At 40.2% G+C, this 14647-nt stretch overlaps 1 protein-coding gene across 3 annotated transcripts in view; it reads right to left on the bottom strand.

The window, feature by feature from the left end:
* ppargc1a (peroxisome proliferator-activated receptor gamma, coactivator 1 alpha) overlaps positions 1 to 14647 on the bottom strand; it is a 569866-nt gene that overhangs the window by 39582 nt on the left and 515637 nt on the right. For all 3 annotated transcript variants that reach the window (XM_055638229.1, XM_055638246.1, XM_055638238.1), the window contains exons 6-7: positions 14130 to 14175; positions 13953 to 14026 (exon numbers count right to left, since the gene is read on the bottom strand). In XM_055638229.1, the coding sequence (XP_055494204.1) occupies positions 13953 to 14026; positions 14130 to 14175 (120 nt within the window). The remainder of the gene's footprint in view (positions 1 to 13952; positions 14027 to 14129; positions 14176 to 14647) is intronic.

Here is a 14647-nt window from a genome sequence, read left to right as displayed (position 1 = left end):
CCATATTCAAAGATGTTGAAAGAGTCTCTGCTTCCTTCAGTACCTCACAACTTCCATCAGCACTGTATTTTCTATATTGAGTCCCACAAACCTTTGTTATTTAATGATCCACATGCATCTTTTATACATATTTATTTTCATTCTCCGAAAACTCGGATAAGGCCTTAGTAGCTAGCTTTAACCCTATGCAAATTTTTAATTTAATTTCATCATTTTTTCCACATGATTCTACATTGAATGCATATAAAATGATTTTCTATCTTATCATAAAGTATTGTTTTATATCTAAAAGTATTTTAGCATTTCTTCATAATTTTTACATCTTTACAGGTGTTATGTTCTATTGGCTCTATATTTAATAATAATAATACATTATACATATGGGCGCCTTTCAAGGACTCTCAAGGACACCTTACAAAATTTAGTAAGCAGATTACAAAACATGTAAGCGGAATGAAACAAAACAAAAAAATATATAACAACAAAAAATAAAAAATAAATAGTAAGGACATCAACAATACCCAATTCAGAGAGAGAGCAGCGGCAGCTAATCGCGCCAGCGTTCACTCTCTCTTCCGGCAGCCATCTTGGAAACGGAACAATCAAAACACATTTTAACATTAAACATCCACCATAGTGACTCCTACACACTCCTCACAGTGGTGGAAGGCAAAATAAAGTTCAAGTCCTTCCCCTAGCTCTTCCTCGGTCGTGGGCCTCGAGCCCCCGTTGACGGGACGATCTTGACTCCCGTAGCCGGCGTTCAGGCCCTCCGTGTCGAGGCGCTCCACTCCCACATCGGGGGGATGTCAGCTCCCCCGCGCCGGGCGATCGTATCTCACGTCGGGGCTGGTTGGAGCACCCGACTCGGCCTCACCCGAGACTGCGAGCCCTTGATGTTAAAGTCTGCGGTGGTCACGGTGGGAGCGATCCCAGGCAAGCGACCCGCTCCGATGTTAAATCCGCGCCCTGGGGTGGGGCTCACGACAGTCCGAGGAGGCTTCCAGCTCCAGTGATTGTAGGCCGCTGCACCCGGAGAATGTGATCCAAAAATTGATCACATCTCCGGGAAGGTAAGAACATGAAAAAAGTTTCCCCCACTCCCCTCCCCGCACATAAAACACACCAAAGAACAATAAAACAAACTTAGAACAAACTAAAAAAAAAAATAGCAAAACAAATGAAAAGACAACAGACTGCCGGTAGGGCTGCCACCTCCCCCTGTGGCCACACCACAAATTCTATATATTTGTATTTGACAAATTTTATTGTCGTTACCTCACTTTGAGACAACGAAAGAATTTCCCGTAGTATCGTTTCACAAGAAAAATAATTAATAATAAATAATAAAACATATTAAAAAACTCATGAAATTGAATTACAAAAGTTCCCATCAATTCCTTTCAGGATAAATAGTCCAGTGCCTCCCCTCCGAGTCCATGTACGGGGCCTTCCGAACCTGCAGTCGCCGCCCCGGGTGGCCCGATTTTATGTTTGACGACGTCCTCCTATAGTTTGTCTGTGGGCTTCCTTTTCACCTCAATAAATTTAGCTTTGCACTGTATGTAGAATATTTTTAAGATGTTATAACACAATATAATATATTTACCTAGCAGTTTAGCATGGAAAAGCATCCTAAATTACTTTGTAGAGTATATCTAATACAACTTAATGTTGAATCATGTAAGGAGGCAGTAGATAGAACAGGTAGAATTTAAGCAACATTTTACTGGAACAGAAACAGGTGGAGAGATGTATGTTTTTTGACACGTCCTATAGTTTTCTGTGCAGAACCTCAGAGCTTTTAGCATCCTTCTAAATCTAGAGTAATTGGCAATATGTCCAGTAAGGAAATACTATGAATTTACTTAGCTGGAACAGAAACAGGTGGAAGATGTAACGTTTTGGCAGAACCTCTAAGCTTTTTATCCTTCATCTGTAATTCTATTTCCAGAAATACTATGAATACTTAGCTTCCAAAACTATTTTAGTCTAAGCCATCTCTTTATAAATATAGCCAAAAACAGAATTTACAACTCTTTGTCATCAGTTTTGCTGTCACAAATTATTCTTCGCCTTTACTTTCCTACATTTTGAAATTATTTTGATCTGCTTGGCAAACTCATTCTTACAAAGTGCTTCTTCCTTTACTTTGTCAAATGCAAGTTGTCTCTTGGTAATTTTCGGAAAAAATTGGCGACTGATCATGATCAGCTTCTGCTTCTTCAAACATTGAACAATTTCATCCAATGTTTTAGTCACGTACTTTATCATCAACAGAAGTTGCATTAATTGGCATGATATTTTGGCTCATGTCCAATTTTTTCTTTCAGGGCAATCATTGTTGTGACTTACCATTTCTCCAAGACAATTCCTTTGTTCACAGATTTCTGGAATCTAAGGATTTACATTCACAGAACTGAGTAATATTAAGAGTGAAACAGCGCACAGTTATCATAATAATAATAATCATAATCGTAATTTATTAGCCAAGTCTGTTTTGCAACATTCGAGGAATTTGACTTGCCACGCAGTCATACCAAAAAAGCAACGACCAACAACTACATAGAAATTTGACATAAACATCCATCACAGTGGCTCCTCCACATTCCCACTGTGACTGAAGGCAGTAAAGTCTTATCGTCTTTCCTCCTTTCTTCCCGCGGTCGGGGGAGTCGAACCATCTGCAGCTGGTGATTGAGCTCCCACGTCGGGACGATCTAACCTCCCGCATCGGGACGGTCGAATCTCCTGCGGCTTGGAGTTCCCAAAATTGGTCCCTAAACAGGGACAGCGAGCTTCACGATGTTAAAGTCCGCAGCTCCCGCAGGTTGGAACACCAAAGGCCGACCTCTGGCAAAGGGATCTCCCGCTCCAAGATGTGAAAGTCCGCAGGCTCCGTGGTTTTGGAGCTCAAGAAGTCCCAAACAAGAGGCCGCCAGCTCCACAATGTTAGAACTCAGTGCAGGCAGAGATATGACACTTTTTCTGTGTCGCATCTCAGTCGAGGAAAGAGATTAAAAAAAAGTTTCCCCCACCCCCCACCAGCCCCCACAAATACAAAAACTAAAGATAAGCTGAAACATACATTTTACAACAAACTGAAAACACAAAGAATGAAAAAGACAAAGACAGACTGTTGGTGAGGCAGCCATAGTGCGGCGCCCCCTGGTAATATTCCAGTTGCAGGAGTAACTTATTTTATTCTTTTTGTTCCATCCTCTATTATCTTTGTATTGGTAGAAGACAAAATTCAATCTCCATGTGAATACCAAGATAAAATACTTAATCAGTATTCCTGGCATTCCTTCATTCTCTGTTATGTGCTTATCATCTTCATCTTTTATCAGCACTGCCCTTACTTCTAATGCATCATAGGTGAAAGACAAAGCTTTGTCCAATGCAGTGCTCCAAAACTATGACACAGGACTGTCAGCAGAGATGATATATCCAAATCCCTTAAAATCACCAGGTATTAATTTCTCCAGATCATTTTGCAAACAATGTTACTGAGTCATAGTCATACAGCACGGAAACAGGCCCTTCAGCCCAACTAGCCCATGCCGACCAAGATGCCCCATCTATACTAATCCCACCTGCCTGTCTTTGGCCCATACCCTTTTGTTCGCCTCAACTTCAGTACCTCCTCTAGCAGCTTGTTCCTTATACCATGTGATAAATTTGCCCTTCAGGTTCCAATTAAATTTTCCCCATCTCACCTTAGACCTATGTCCTATGGTTCTTAATTCTCCTACTCTGGGTGAAAGTTTCTCTGCGTTCCCTTCATGATATTATAGACATCTACGCCCTATAAGATCACCCCTCAGCCTCACGTGCTCCAAGTAATACAATCCTAGCTTGCCCATCCTCTTCCTATAGTTAAGGCCCTGAAGTCCAGGCAACATCCTTGTAAATCTTCTCTATACTCTTTCCAGCTGAACAGCATCCTTCCTCTAGCAAGGTGACCAAAACTAAACACAGCACTCCAAATGCAGTCTCACCAATGTCTTGTACGACTGTAACATAATACCGCAACTTCTATAGACACAAAATGCTGGAGTAACTCAGCGGGACAGGCAGCATCTCTGGATAGAAGGAATGGTTGACATTTTGGATCAAGACTCTTCAGTCTGAAGAAGAGTCCTCAGCATTTTGTGTCTATCAGCATGTTGTGTAAACCAGCATCTGCAGTTCCTTCTTATATATCAAAACGTCTATACTCAATACCCTGACTGATGAAGGCCATTGTACCAAAAGCAATGTACCAAAAGTGTTATAAAATTACACATGATTACTGAGTATACCTCATTATGAGACAAGCAATTAAACTGTTTAATTTGTTGCATTTTAAGGATATATTTCTCCAAAGGACACTGCTTGGCATTTATTACCTGGATTATTTGATAAATAAATCTGGTTAATTTATCTCTTCATTTATTTGTGTGAATTTGTGTGATGGGTTAAATAGACATTTTGGAATTAATCTACTGTTAAAAACAGTGTTCGGGTTGTGTTAGTTTGTTGATCTAACAATTTAATATGAATTGAGTTTTTCTTTTCACATAATGCTGCCTGGCCCATTGAATGTTTTCTAGGACATTACCTCAATTCAAATTGATTACCAGCTCTACAGAGGTTGTTGGCAGTCGAGAATGATCATTTTCCAGGGAATGGTTTTGCAAAGCTTTCTGAAGCTATTCAACTAAAAAAAACATTACTTCCATCAAATAAATATTCGTAAGCTTCTTTGTTTGCTAATGCAAAACAATTCAATTGCACATCTTTGCATTCTTTGCATTTACAAGTCCTATTATGAAGCCTATGAGATTGAGATAGTCAGTTAGAGAAACAGGTCAATAACTCACTCCATTATTACCCATGGGGGATTTTCTAACCCTGTTAGATGACGGATGGCATTCCTAACTGGGAGGCTTATTACTTCAGTGAGATTCCCGTGATTCTTAAATCCATTCTAAGTAGGGCATCACGGTCGTTGTTCCACGCATCAAGGTTTAAGAGGTCACTAAACAAAAGTATTACCCTTTACTTCCCTAGATTTTCTCCATCTTTGTCCCCATCACTTACCTACCAGTTGGCAATGAGCCAGCTGGTGAATTCAGGCTGATGGATGGCCAGTGGTTATAAATACAGCTCAGGTGTTTACTTTCAAATCAGCAGCATTAGGTAAGGGTTGATGTGTAGGCCTTGCTAGCATGGACCTGAAAACCACTTGCAATTAAAATTACTAAAGTCAGAGAGTCACACGGCACAGAATTGGGCCCTTCGGCCCAACTTTCCCATGCTGACCAAGATGCCCCATCTACACTAACTCCACCGGCCCGTGTTTTGTCCATATATTTCTAAACCTTTCCTATCCACGTACCTGTCCAAATGTCTTTTAAATTTTGTTATAGTACCTGGCTCAACTACCTCCTCTGGCAGTTTGTTCCAAATACCCACCACCCTCTGTGTGAAAAAGTTGCCACTTGGGTTCCTAATAAATCATCCCCCTTTCACCGTAAACCTCTGTGCATTTACCATATATATTTCCATCATGATCTTATACACCTCGGAAAGATCACCCCTCATCCTCCAGCGCTCAATGAAATGAGTCCAAGCCTGCCCAACATCTCCGAATAGCTCAATATCTCAAGTCCTGATAACGTACTCGTAAATCGTCTCTGCGCTCTTTCCAGCTTAACAGCATCATTCCTATAGCAGGGTGACCAACAGAATACTCCAAATGTAGCCGCATCAACATCTTGTGCAACTGTACTACAACATCCCAACTTATATCCTCAATACCCTGGCTGATGAAGGCCGATGTATCATTATCCTTCTTGACCACCTGTGAAGCCACTTTCAAGGAACTATGTGCCTGCACTCCTAGATCCCTCTGCTCTACAACACTCCCCAGGGCAGTGCCATTCACTGTGAAGATCCTTTCCTGATATGACTTTAAAAAATGCAACACCTCACACTTATCTGCAGTGAACTCCATTAACCTTTTCCAAGACCACTTGCTTCTATGTTAATTGAAAACAGAAAAAATGTTCATTAAATAAAGCAAATATCATAAACATTAATTATATGAATCACCAATGTATTAATTAATCCAATTGCGCAAATTCTTATTTAAGTGCATAGTAAGTCATTAAGTATTAATTATTAAATAAATCTACTACTAAATTAAGAATGGACATTGTGGGTACAAGATAAAATATTTGGAAGATGGGAGGATCAGTAAGCTACCACTCATCTACTGGAAATCCAATGGCTACAAACTGCATTTTGTTGTACCTATACTCGTATTTGTGCAATGACAATAAAGTTGAATTGACTACATTCAGTTGTTGTTTCAATGATACCAGAATCTTCACCTCCGCACTCTACCGTGAATTTCATTCCATATGTTGATCAGAGGTTGCCTGAAGAAAAATTCCTGACACCCATTTTAACATTGTTTTTCACTCATTTGAACAAATTTGCAAATTCTCTCACATATTTTAATTGAAATTAACCCATTCCATTGTGCTAACATGCCTCCATAATATTGTGGAGTAGAAATGTGACCATGGATGCCTGTGCTAAATGTGTATAGTAAATGTGGTAGAGGGGACTTTAATGGAATCTTATTTTTGCAACACTTTATTTCTCAACAGCTATAATATCCCATTAATTTAATTTTAAAGAATTATCCCTATCTTACCTCCTGAAAAATCTAGCATCTCTAAATTTGAGTTCCTAAACAATGAACTGAAAATGGAAATGCAGGAAATTCATATCATTTGTTGCGTTGTCACCACAGAATTAATTCACCGATGCTCATCATACAAAGCATTAAGTGAATATGTGATGCAAACTTGTATACGTGTGTACAGTTGTGCACATTAATTCATATGTTGTGTGCAATGTTGACTAACTGGTGCTTAGTGTTGGCATGACAGGAGATTTTAAGATGCTTAACTACAACAGATGCTGGAAGTTGTGAATGCCATGGGTGACCTGGCATGAGGACAAAGAACCCTGCACCCTACTTCTTTGCTGGTGATTTGGGGATTGTGGCGAGAGGGTTAGAGTCCTGGGGAGAGAATTGAAATGCTGGAGCTCAAGTCAAAACAACTTAGAAGGCCTCACCTGAATACTGATCCAAGATTGAGCCCATCATTGCAGTTGGGCTGTTCTAGTTCCTCTCTAAATAACTCCCCGACAAAGACGTAGGTTAGGGGTATCTCTGTAATTTGCTCATCAATGGAATTATTTATTTTTGTGACTTTCTATTCATGGTTTTTACCGTTTCATTATTATACATGCACAGTTTAATGTGGTACTAGTGATGAATGCTGACACTGTGGCATCCACCACATCAATGTTATTCAGAGTGGCAATGCAAAGATTCATTATGTGCAATGCAGACTGTAAGATGAAAAGTCATTTGATGTTTCTCAACGATTCATTTGTATTTCTCCTGTCTTTCCTTTCGAGTTAGATCCATGAAATTACAGTATGCTTTAAAGCTCTTCGCTACATGTCACTGCACTAAAACACCCTTTCTGAGGTATACTGTGTAATTTGACATCAAGAATGGAAGACATGGAAATTAGAGTGGCCACAAAGCCTTGTGTGCTTGTCCAGTTATTCCATGAGTTTATGGCAGATCCTATGTTGCACCCTTGAGGCGAATTTGGAAGAAATCTCTCTTCATCTCAATTCTATATGGTTGACCCTCATTACTTAAACTATGAGTTCTTAGTACAAAATTATTCAGCCCAAGAAAGAGTCTTTTAGCATCTATAATGATTTACAGTATCTTGGATTCATGCATCTTTCAAAGAGATCAGTTTCTCATTTTACTAAACTCCAGGCCAAACGTATAGGCCAAACGTAGGCACATCCTTCTTTGGGTATGGGGACTGAAACTGCACACTGTATTCCAACTAAGGTCCCAACAAAAACATGTATAATAGCAATGAGGCATCTTTAATTGTTGACTCTGATAGCCTTGCAATAACGGCTAACTTATTACTTGCAATCCTTACTGCTTGCTGTAACTGCACAATTAATTTCTATGTCTAATGAGGCAGCACTCCATGTTCCCTCTGTACACCAGCATTCAAAATGTTTTTCTGTTCTTCTTACCAATGTTAAAATCTTCTAAACTTTTCATACTAAACTCCATTTATCATCTTCTTAACAGCCACATAACCTGCAGATGCAGACAAGATCTGTCAAGGGGTACAGCCCTCATGCATCCTCCTCACGGCTTCCTTTCTAAAGGGCCTGTCCCACTTGCGCGACTTTTACAGGCGACTGCCGGCACCTGTGATAGGTCGTGAGAGGTCATGAGAGGTCGTGAGAGGTCGTGAGAGGTCTCCTATGGTCGTGAGAGGTCTTCAAAGAGTCGTAGCGTTTTTCTGGTCACCGCTGAATTTTCAACATGTTGAAAATTTCGGCGACCTATCACAGGTGTCGGCAGTCGCCTGTAAAGGTTGTGTAAGTGGGACAGGCCCTTAGGCTTATTTTGCATCCACAACAAATGTTGATAGATTATTAATTATCTGTTCATCTAGGTCATTGACATACATTTTGAAATGACCAGTTCTGATTCCTGAGGGACCATATGGTTATGGCTGCCAACCTGAAAATGTACTCTGGCTCCCTGTTCATTATCCTTCAGCCAACCCCTCATCCATTCTTCTACCTTCTGACCGTTGATATGAACAAAACAAAAAGTGCTGGAGGAACACAGCAGGTCAGACAGTATCTGCTGAGGAAAATAGACATATGGCATTTTGGAGCAGAACCCTTCTTCAGACGAAGGCTCTCAACCTGAAATGTTATCTGTCTAGTTCCCTCCAAAGGTGCTGCCTGAGTTTTGATTTTTTGCTCAAAATTCCAGTATTTACGCATGTTTGTGTCTCCATTATTTTATTTATATTGATTTAAATTATTAAGCAAAGAGACCCAATACTCTCTGCCTAATTGTCTAATACAAAGTGCCTAATACAATGATCCCAGTCTTCTATACAAACATTCACGAAATACACAACATCTGATCATTTCATTAGCATAGAGATTTTCTTTCAGATAAAAAATATAAAATAATACAATAGGTCAAGATCAAGAAAAAACTGAATGTTCACTATATTTCATTCATAGGAAGGCAACGCACAACTATAATATGATCCAAAGAAAGAAACAAAAAGCTGGAGTAACTCAGCAGAACAGGCAGCATCTTTGGAGAGATGGAATGGGTGACGTTTCTGATCGAGATCCATCTCGACCAGAAACATCACCCATTCCTTTTCTCCAGAGTTGCTGCCTGTCCTGCTGAGTTACACCAGCTTTTTGTGTCTTTCTTCAGTTTAAACCAGCATCTGCAGTTCCTTCTTACATATATAATATGATCCAAATAGACTCAAATTCATATTCAAAGTATTCAAATTAGGGATGGCATATTTGACTTCATCACTAAAATTGGATGTAATGAAGCACTTTAAAGGCATTTTTTCAATCCTTGCAGTGGTTATGAAAAGTGCTTTAACTGATCAATGCACAAATCTTATACAGTCATTTCAAAATACTCAGTTGTGCTTGATGAGATGTTTGAGAAAAGAGAACGTAACTCACAAATGACAAAACGGTGAGTGAGTTATAAAGATTAACCTCGAGAGAGAAATAAATACTACTTTCCATTGCTCACGATTGAATATTCAGCTTTTACAATGCTGTTTCTGTATAATAGATCAGTGAAATTGAGACGTTGAATTAATTATGGTGATAACGAAATATAAAATAACAAAAAATATATCAAAAACTTTTGAAATACTGTGTAGTGTAAAATTTAACGTGCAGTTTATGCCATTATGATTAATTTGACTAGCATTTGCATGAGAAAGCAGGGGTTATAATACATATCTTAAAAGCAGGGTGCAAGCAAAATAGCAGCGAAATTCTCCTTTTGCTTTGCATGGTGTTAATATAGCATTGTGGGATGTTCTAATACTTTTTTTTAAAAAGCCATAGAGATCATAAACTTCCATAGAGAGGTTCATTTAACAGCATTGTCTAGCACGACAAGGTGCTCTCTCATTTTTAGCTTGAGCTATTCTCTCAATCCATTGCATGATCACACAATTGCCAGCACTTCGCCTCATAGTCGTGAACTAAGGAGCCAGCTTGTAGAAGGATATGTGAAAAACACAAGCAGCACTCTCCCATCCACACGTCGTTACTTCAAGAATAATTGTGGCAATAACAGCATAGGGAAAGGAGAGTGCTTTCAGATTCACTTCGAGAGTAGGTGGAACTGTCTATCATAGATGAGGCCCTCACACATGTTGCCTCGATACACCGCAGCTCCACTCTTGTTCCCTCTCCCCCTAGCCCCAACAGGGACAGAGTCCCCCTAGTCCTCACCTTTCACCCTATCAGCCGTCGCATGCAGCACATAATCCTCCAACATTTTTACCACTTCCAACGGGATCCCACCACTAGTCACATCTTCCCATATCCACCCCTTTCCTCTTCTCACTGATCCCTCCGCAACTCCCTGGTTAACTGATCCCTTCCCACCCAAACCACCACACTCCCAGGTACCTTTCACTGCAACCGCAGGAGATGCAACATCTGTCCCTATATCTCCTCCATGACTCCATCCAGGGATCCAGACAGTCCTTTCAGGTTAGGCAGAGGTTCACTTGCACCTCCTCCAACCTCATCTATTGTGTCCGTTGTTCAAGAAGTGGAATCTTATATATTGGCGAGACCAAACGTAGACTGGGCGATCGTTTCTCTGAACACCTTCGCTCAGTCTGCCTGAGCCTAACTGATCTCCCGGTTGCCAAACATTTTAATTCTCTTTCCCATTTCCATGCTGACCTTTCTGTCCTGGGCCTCCTCCATTGTCAGAGTGAGGCCAGATGCATATTAGAGGAACCACATCTCATATTTTGCTTGGGCAGCTTACAACCCGGCAGTAGAAATATTGATTTCACTAACTTCAAGTAATCCTTGCAACCCTCGATTTCCATCATTCCCCCACCCAAGGCATTGTAATGGCTTCAAAGTCGTCTTGTTGAGTCTCATTGTCTGCAACTCGTTTCACCTGGCCCTCAGCTAACAGTGGCCTGTCTCCTTTATCATCATTACTTTTTACATATCTTTCATTTATTTGTTCTATATCTCTACATATCGCTGTCTATACCTCTCATTTCCCTTCCCCCTGACTCTCAGTATGAAGAAGGGTCTCAACCCGAAACATCACCTATTCCTTTTCTCCAGAGATGCTGCCTGACCTGCTCAGTTACACCAGCTTTTTGTGTCTATCTTCATGAAAAAAATCTTACTGGATCTATTTTGAGCATTGCATTAATATCAGTATCAATTGGGTAGGTATGGTGCAGGAAGAACAGTGCCAGTGAGAAAACATCTCAACTAAAATAAGCATTTGATGTTAGCAACAAATGCAAAGACATCCACAAGCAAAAGTGAAGAGAAAAAGTTTAGTTTGAAGAGAAAAAGATTAGTTAAAACAAAGGTACACAAAAATGCTGGAGAAACTCAGCGGGTGCAAGCAGTGTGTCCCTTGCAGTCAGAAACAGGTGAATTGATCATGGGGAACACGGACATGGCAGACCAATTGAATAACGACTTTGGTTATGTCTTCACTAAGAAAGTGAAGGACTAGAAGGGCCAAGATGGCCTGTTTCCGTGCTGTAATTGTTATATGGTTATAAATAATTTGCCGGAAATAGCAGGGGACCAGGGGTCAAATGAGATGGAGGAGCTGAGTGAAATCCAGGTTAGTCGGGAAGTGATGTTAGGTAAATTGAATGGATTAAAGGCCGATAAATCCACAGGGCCAGATAGGCTGCATCCCAGAGTGCTTAAGGAAGTAGCCCCAGAAATAGTGGATGAATAAGTGATAATTTTTCAAAACTTTTTAGATTCTGGAGTAGTTCCTGAGGATTGGAGAGTAGCTAATGTAACCCCACTTTTTAAAAAGGGAGGGAGATAGAAAATGGGGAATTACAGACCAGTTAGTCTAACATCGGTAGTGGGGAAAATGCTAGAGTCAGTTATTAAAGATGGGATAGCAGCACATTTGGAAAGTGGTGAAATCATTGGACAAAGTCAGCATGGATTTATGAAAGGTAAACCATGTCTGACGAATCTTATAGAATTTTTCGAGGATATAACTAGTAGAGTGGATAAGGGAGAACCAGTGGATGTGTTATATCTGGACTTTCAGAAGGCTTTTGGCAAGGTCCCACATAAGAGATTAGTATGCAAACTTAAAGCACACGGTACTGGGGGTTCAGTGTTGATGTGGATAGAGAACTGGCTGGCAGACAGGAAGCAAAAAGTAGGAGTAAACGGGTCCTTTTCAGAATGGCAGGCAGTGACTTGTGGGGTACCTCAAGGCTCAGTGCTGGGACCCCAGCTATTTACAATATATATTAATGATTTGGACGAGGGAATTGAATGCAACATCTCCAAGTTTGAGGATGACACGAAGCTGGGGGGCAGTGTCAGCTGTGAGGAGGATGCTAGGACGCTACAAGGTGACTTGGATAGGTTGGGTGAGTGGGCAGATGCAGTATAATGTGGATAAATGTGAGGTTATCCACTTTGGTGGCAAGAACAGGAAAGCAGACTATTATCTGAATGGTGGCCGATTAGGAAAAGGGGAGCTGCAACGAGACCTGGGTGTCATGGTACACCAGTCATTGAAAGTAAGCATGCAGGTGCAGCAGGCAGTGAAGAAAGCGAATGGTATGTAAGCACTCATAGCAAAAGGATTTTAGTATAGGAGCAGGGAGGTTCTACTGCAGTTGTACAGGGCCTTGCTGAGACCACACCTTGAGTATTGCGTACAGTTTTGGTCTCCTAATCTGAGGAAATACATTCTTGCCATAGAGGGAGTACAGAGAAGGTTCACCAGGCTGATTCCTGGGATGGCAGGACTTTCATATGAAGAAAGACTGGATAGACTCGGCTTGAACTCCCTAGAATTTAGATTGAGGGGGGATCTTATAGAAACGTACAAAATTCTTAAGGGATTTGACAGGCTAGATGCAGGAAGATTATTCCCGATGTTGGGGAAGTCCAGGACAAGGGATCACAGTTTAAGGATAAGTGACTGAGACCGAGATGAGAAAAAAAAATTCACACAGAGAGTGGTGAATCTGTGGAATTCTCTGCCACAGAAAGTAGTTGAGGCCAGTTCATTGGCTATATTTAAGAGGGAGTTAGATGTGGCCCTTGTGGCTAAAGGGATCAGGGGGTATGGAGAGAAGGCAGGTACAGGATACTGAGTTGAATGATCAGCCATGATCATATTGAAAGGGTGTGCAGGCTCGAAGGGCCGAGTGGCCTACTCCTCTATGTGTAACATTCTATCAGGGTGGAGTTGCATTTCTAGCCCAAATATGTATTTGTAACAGTTAATCAAGCTGGAAAATACTTAATCGGCCAGAAAGCATGTTAGGATGTGAAACCACAATTGAACTGTATTTTATTTCTCTTGAGATAATGTAAATTTATATAAATTTGTTTAAATAGCAGATTGTTAGCAAAAGAAATAAGATTAGTGTGAATGGATACTTGATAATTGGCATAGATTCATAAGGCCAAGAAGCCTGTCTCCATGCTCCATGACTCTACCTCCGCATTTTATCGTGCATTTGTGTTTCAATTGATGTGTCACGAGATATTGTTGAACACTTTGAACAGCCACTACCCTTGATATACTAATTTGTATGAGTAAAAAAAAACTCTTCAGTGAAGTTTAGCCTGCAAAGAATTCAAATCATATCATAAAACACTCTGGAGAACATATCAGGGAAACAACATTATGCTTGGAAATTCTAATCCTGTTACTGAATTGCTGATTCAATTTTAACAGACAATTAACAGATAATGCAAAGTAAAGCAAAAAGAGGTCTTACCAGCAGTACCAGATAGTTGCACGCTCAACGTACGTTCAATGGTCTTGGTTTCAAATGGGGAACCTTTTGGATCACTAAAAAAGGTGTTTTATTCCTTAGTTTTGCAGTTAAAAAAGTATCAAATGCATTGCTCTTCCAAATATGAGTAGTCCGATATTATTAGTTTGAAACACTTACGTTGATGATTCTGGTGTCAAGGGCAGAGAGAGTGTTGTTGGTCTCGCTGTCAAAATTGAAAACAAAAATACTGGAATTATTAATGATCTTAAATATGTGGAATTTTACACTTCCTTTTCCAATTAAATTAAAAGCAACAAAGGATGTTGTGGCAGATGGGATTAAAAGAAAAGAAAAATGAGTTTACCACATAAACGGAACATGCTAAAGTATACAACATGAGGAAACTTCCACCATCCAGGAGAGACGTTAACATTTTGCTTGGAACCCTTCTGTTGGAGTGAAGAAAAGTCCAATCCGCTACTTAGCTACTTAAGTGTCTTCTTAGGTTTAAAAAAGACCTTTGTAAAAGCTTATCTTGCTCTACATGCAATATTCACACCATATATGCTCTTAGGTGAATGTAAACAATCTCATAGCATTATACAAGTCAGAGGAAGATGATCCTCCCTGGTTTCCTGATTAGTGCTTATCCTCAACTAATTTGGCTAAAACAGACGGTTTGATTACTGATTGCA

The sequence above is a fragment of the Leucoraja erinacea genome, chromosome 1 (genome assembly GCF_028641065.1).
Source record: "Leucoraja erinacea ecotype New England chromosome 1, Leri_hhj_1, whole genome shotgun sequence".
In the NCBI taxonomy this organism is placed as follows: Eukaryota; Metazoa; Chordata; class Chondrichthyes; order Rajiformes; family Rajidae; genus Leucoraja; species Leucoraja erinaceus.
This window is presented reverse-complemented; position numbering and strand designations above follow the sequence as displayed.